Source organism: Plasmopara halstedii (genome assembly GCF_900000015.1).
Source record: "Plasmopara halstedii genome assembly, contig: Scaffold_2956, whole genome shotgun sequence".
In the NCBI taxonomy this organism is placed as follows: Eukaryota; Oomycota; class Peronosporomycetes; order Peronosporales; family Peronosporaceae; genus Plasmopara; species Plasmopara halstedii.
Window position 1 is genome coordinate 817,193 of NW_020189861.1, and position 2,300 is coordinate 819,492.

The 2,300-nt window shown below is 44.7% G+C and overlaps 1 protein-coding gene across 1 annotated transcript; it reads left to right on the plus strand.

Annotated features, from left to right (window-relative positions):
• Positions 1 to 165: 165 nt before the first annotated feature.
• On the plus strand, positions 166 to 1,775 carry PHALS_06278 (uncharacterized protein; the record flags this gene model as incomplete). Its single annotated transcript, XM_024719538.1, has 7 exons — positions 166 to 181; positions 246 to 270; positions 335 to 1,058; positions 1,122 to 1,209; positions 1,269 to 1,393; positions 1,460 to 1,571; positions 1,633 to 1,775. The coding sequence occupies 7 exons, from the start codon at positions 166 to 168 to the stop codon at positions 1,773 to 1,775; spliced, it is 1,233 nt and encodes a 410-aa protein (XP_024584827.1).
• Between the last annotated feature and the right edge of the window lie 525 nt (positions 1,776 to 2,300).

The following is a 2,300-nucleotide window of genomic DNA, read 5'->3' on the forward strand; positions in this document are numbered from 1 at the left end:
CGGCTCAACCGATGATAAATCAATTTGAGCATACATCAAGTGCTCGCGCTGGAAATGTATCTATGATGCCTCAGCAGCAGCATGCAATATACCCAAATGGTGCAAATTTTATGACGCAGCAAGGTCCGCCTGCATTTGGTGGTTTGAATGCTAATAGCCAGCAATATGCGTCATATAGCCCGTACGAGCAACAATCTCTAATTCCTGCTCCTGTAATGATGATGCCACCTCACATGCAAATGCAGCCGCAGATGCCACTACAGCAAATGGGTAATCAACCTACAAAGCTCTTGGCTATGCCAACTTACGGTGACGAGCCGATTTTGTACGACAGCATTAGAAACGTTATGAAACCAGCAGATCCGTTTGCCACATCTCCCGCCCTCACAGTGTCACGTGCTCCAGAGCCCACGATTACTGCGTATCAAACACGTAATGTAAAATCTACTATCGTGGATTTTGACCCCTTTAGCCCGAAAGGCTCAACACCGAGAACACTGTTTGATTTATCCGACAATGCTATTACAACACATAATCCACTGAACTCGAATGATCGTCTGCCTTTTTTTGGAGGCAAACGCCTTACTCAGGAAGAGCAACGCTTGCAGTTAGGCTTTTCGCCGGATGGATTTGCTACAGTTTCATCGAAACCATTGCAACACAAGATATCGTTAAGGGATGTTAACCCGAACGCTACAAGCAACTTTGAAGACAACAATTCATGTTTTCTTGAGGGCAATGATGCATTTATGCACTCCGCTTTTGCCAATCTTGATGACTTTGAAGCAAACGCAGTTGGACAAAGTAGTGGAATTGAACGAAATACGTCGAGCAAACCCGCGGAATCAACTGGTCTAGCAGAGGATTGTGAGACTGCAAAAGGATGCGGCAAGGGCGAATACGATGTCTGCTTCGAAAGTGGCCGTAAACTTGGCGTTCTTATGGAGCGTGTTGATGTGTGGAACTCGTCTAACGAGCGCAAGGAGACTGCTGTGGTGAAGCTGGTGGTTGAAAATGGCGCTGCTGACCGTGTGGGTGTGTCTATTGGGAGCACCGTGGTAGCTATTAATCGCAAGAGCGTTTACAACGAGCCTTATATTGCCATTTTGGACATGATTAAGGCAGCTCCACGACCTTTGTGTATGCGGTTTGAGCGCGGATCTCAAGCCAATGATACTACACAGGGTAACATTCTGACGAGAATCTCGAGTAAGCTTTGTTATTTCGTTTACTTTTGTTTTAATTTCCTTATGCAGTGAAATCCGCAGATGGAACCTTTAGCGTTGGCAACCTTACGTCGGGTAACGCAACGTGGACAACTAAGTACTTCGCTTTTGGAGGATCTAAAATGGATGTTCTACAGCTTTTCGTGTCGAGAGCAGCTTACCATGAGGTACATTGATTTTAAATTTTACATTCGAGAAATTGGGGGTGTAATATGTATTTTGTTTGTACGAAGTGCGTGATTGCGTTATACGAGAAGCGAGGTGTGCATACACAGGTTCAGTCTTTTCGTTTGTGCCGAGACCATAAGATCTCCCCAATCAAGTGCAAAATCTATAAAGGCTACGGTTTGTCCATCGCTTTTTTTCTTAACATTTTAGTGGTATCTTAACTCGGTCTTTACAATAGGCAACCTTCACTATTTTTCACTTACAGTGCCATCTTTGCGTTTTGTGGCTGCAAAGTTCGCAAGTGATGATTACGGAACAATTAAGAATATCTGGTCGAACATTTACGACGCTATTGAGCGCAAAAAGCGAATGGCGTACTGATTTGTGCAGTGTTTTCAAGTTCTCTTCTCTACAACAGCTTAATATCCACGCCTAAACTTGTCAAGCAAATAAATTTATATTACTCATGACCTAACTTCGCAATCCTAGACAAATAACGCTTTAGGCAAAGATAGGATCTGACGGTTGTCAGTCTTCTATTACGGGACTACGTCCTTCTCCTTGCAACTTATCCATCATGCTTCATAACTCGAAGTGGGGTCGAATTCTTAATCTGCACTGCTAGAGGAAGTTTCAGTGAACCGAGTCACCATGAGTCGGCTCGTGCAAATTGCGCAGCGCTCGAACAAGGCCCCCGTGGGTTTTAAGGTGCAACTTGTAGTGCATCGCCTAAATGCAAATTTGGCACTTAAACATAACACCGAGCTGATTGCAATTGTTATGGGTCGGAAGAAGAAGATTCCCACGAAGAGTGCACCGTATCAACCGGCCGACCCCGGTGACGATGGCTCACTACGACGGTTAAATGCAACGAGAAATTTTCAAAGTCCAGGAGTGAAAGCATGC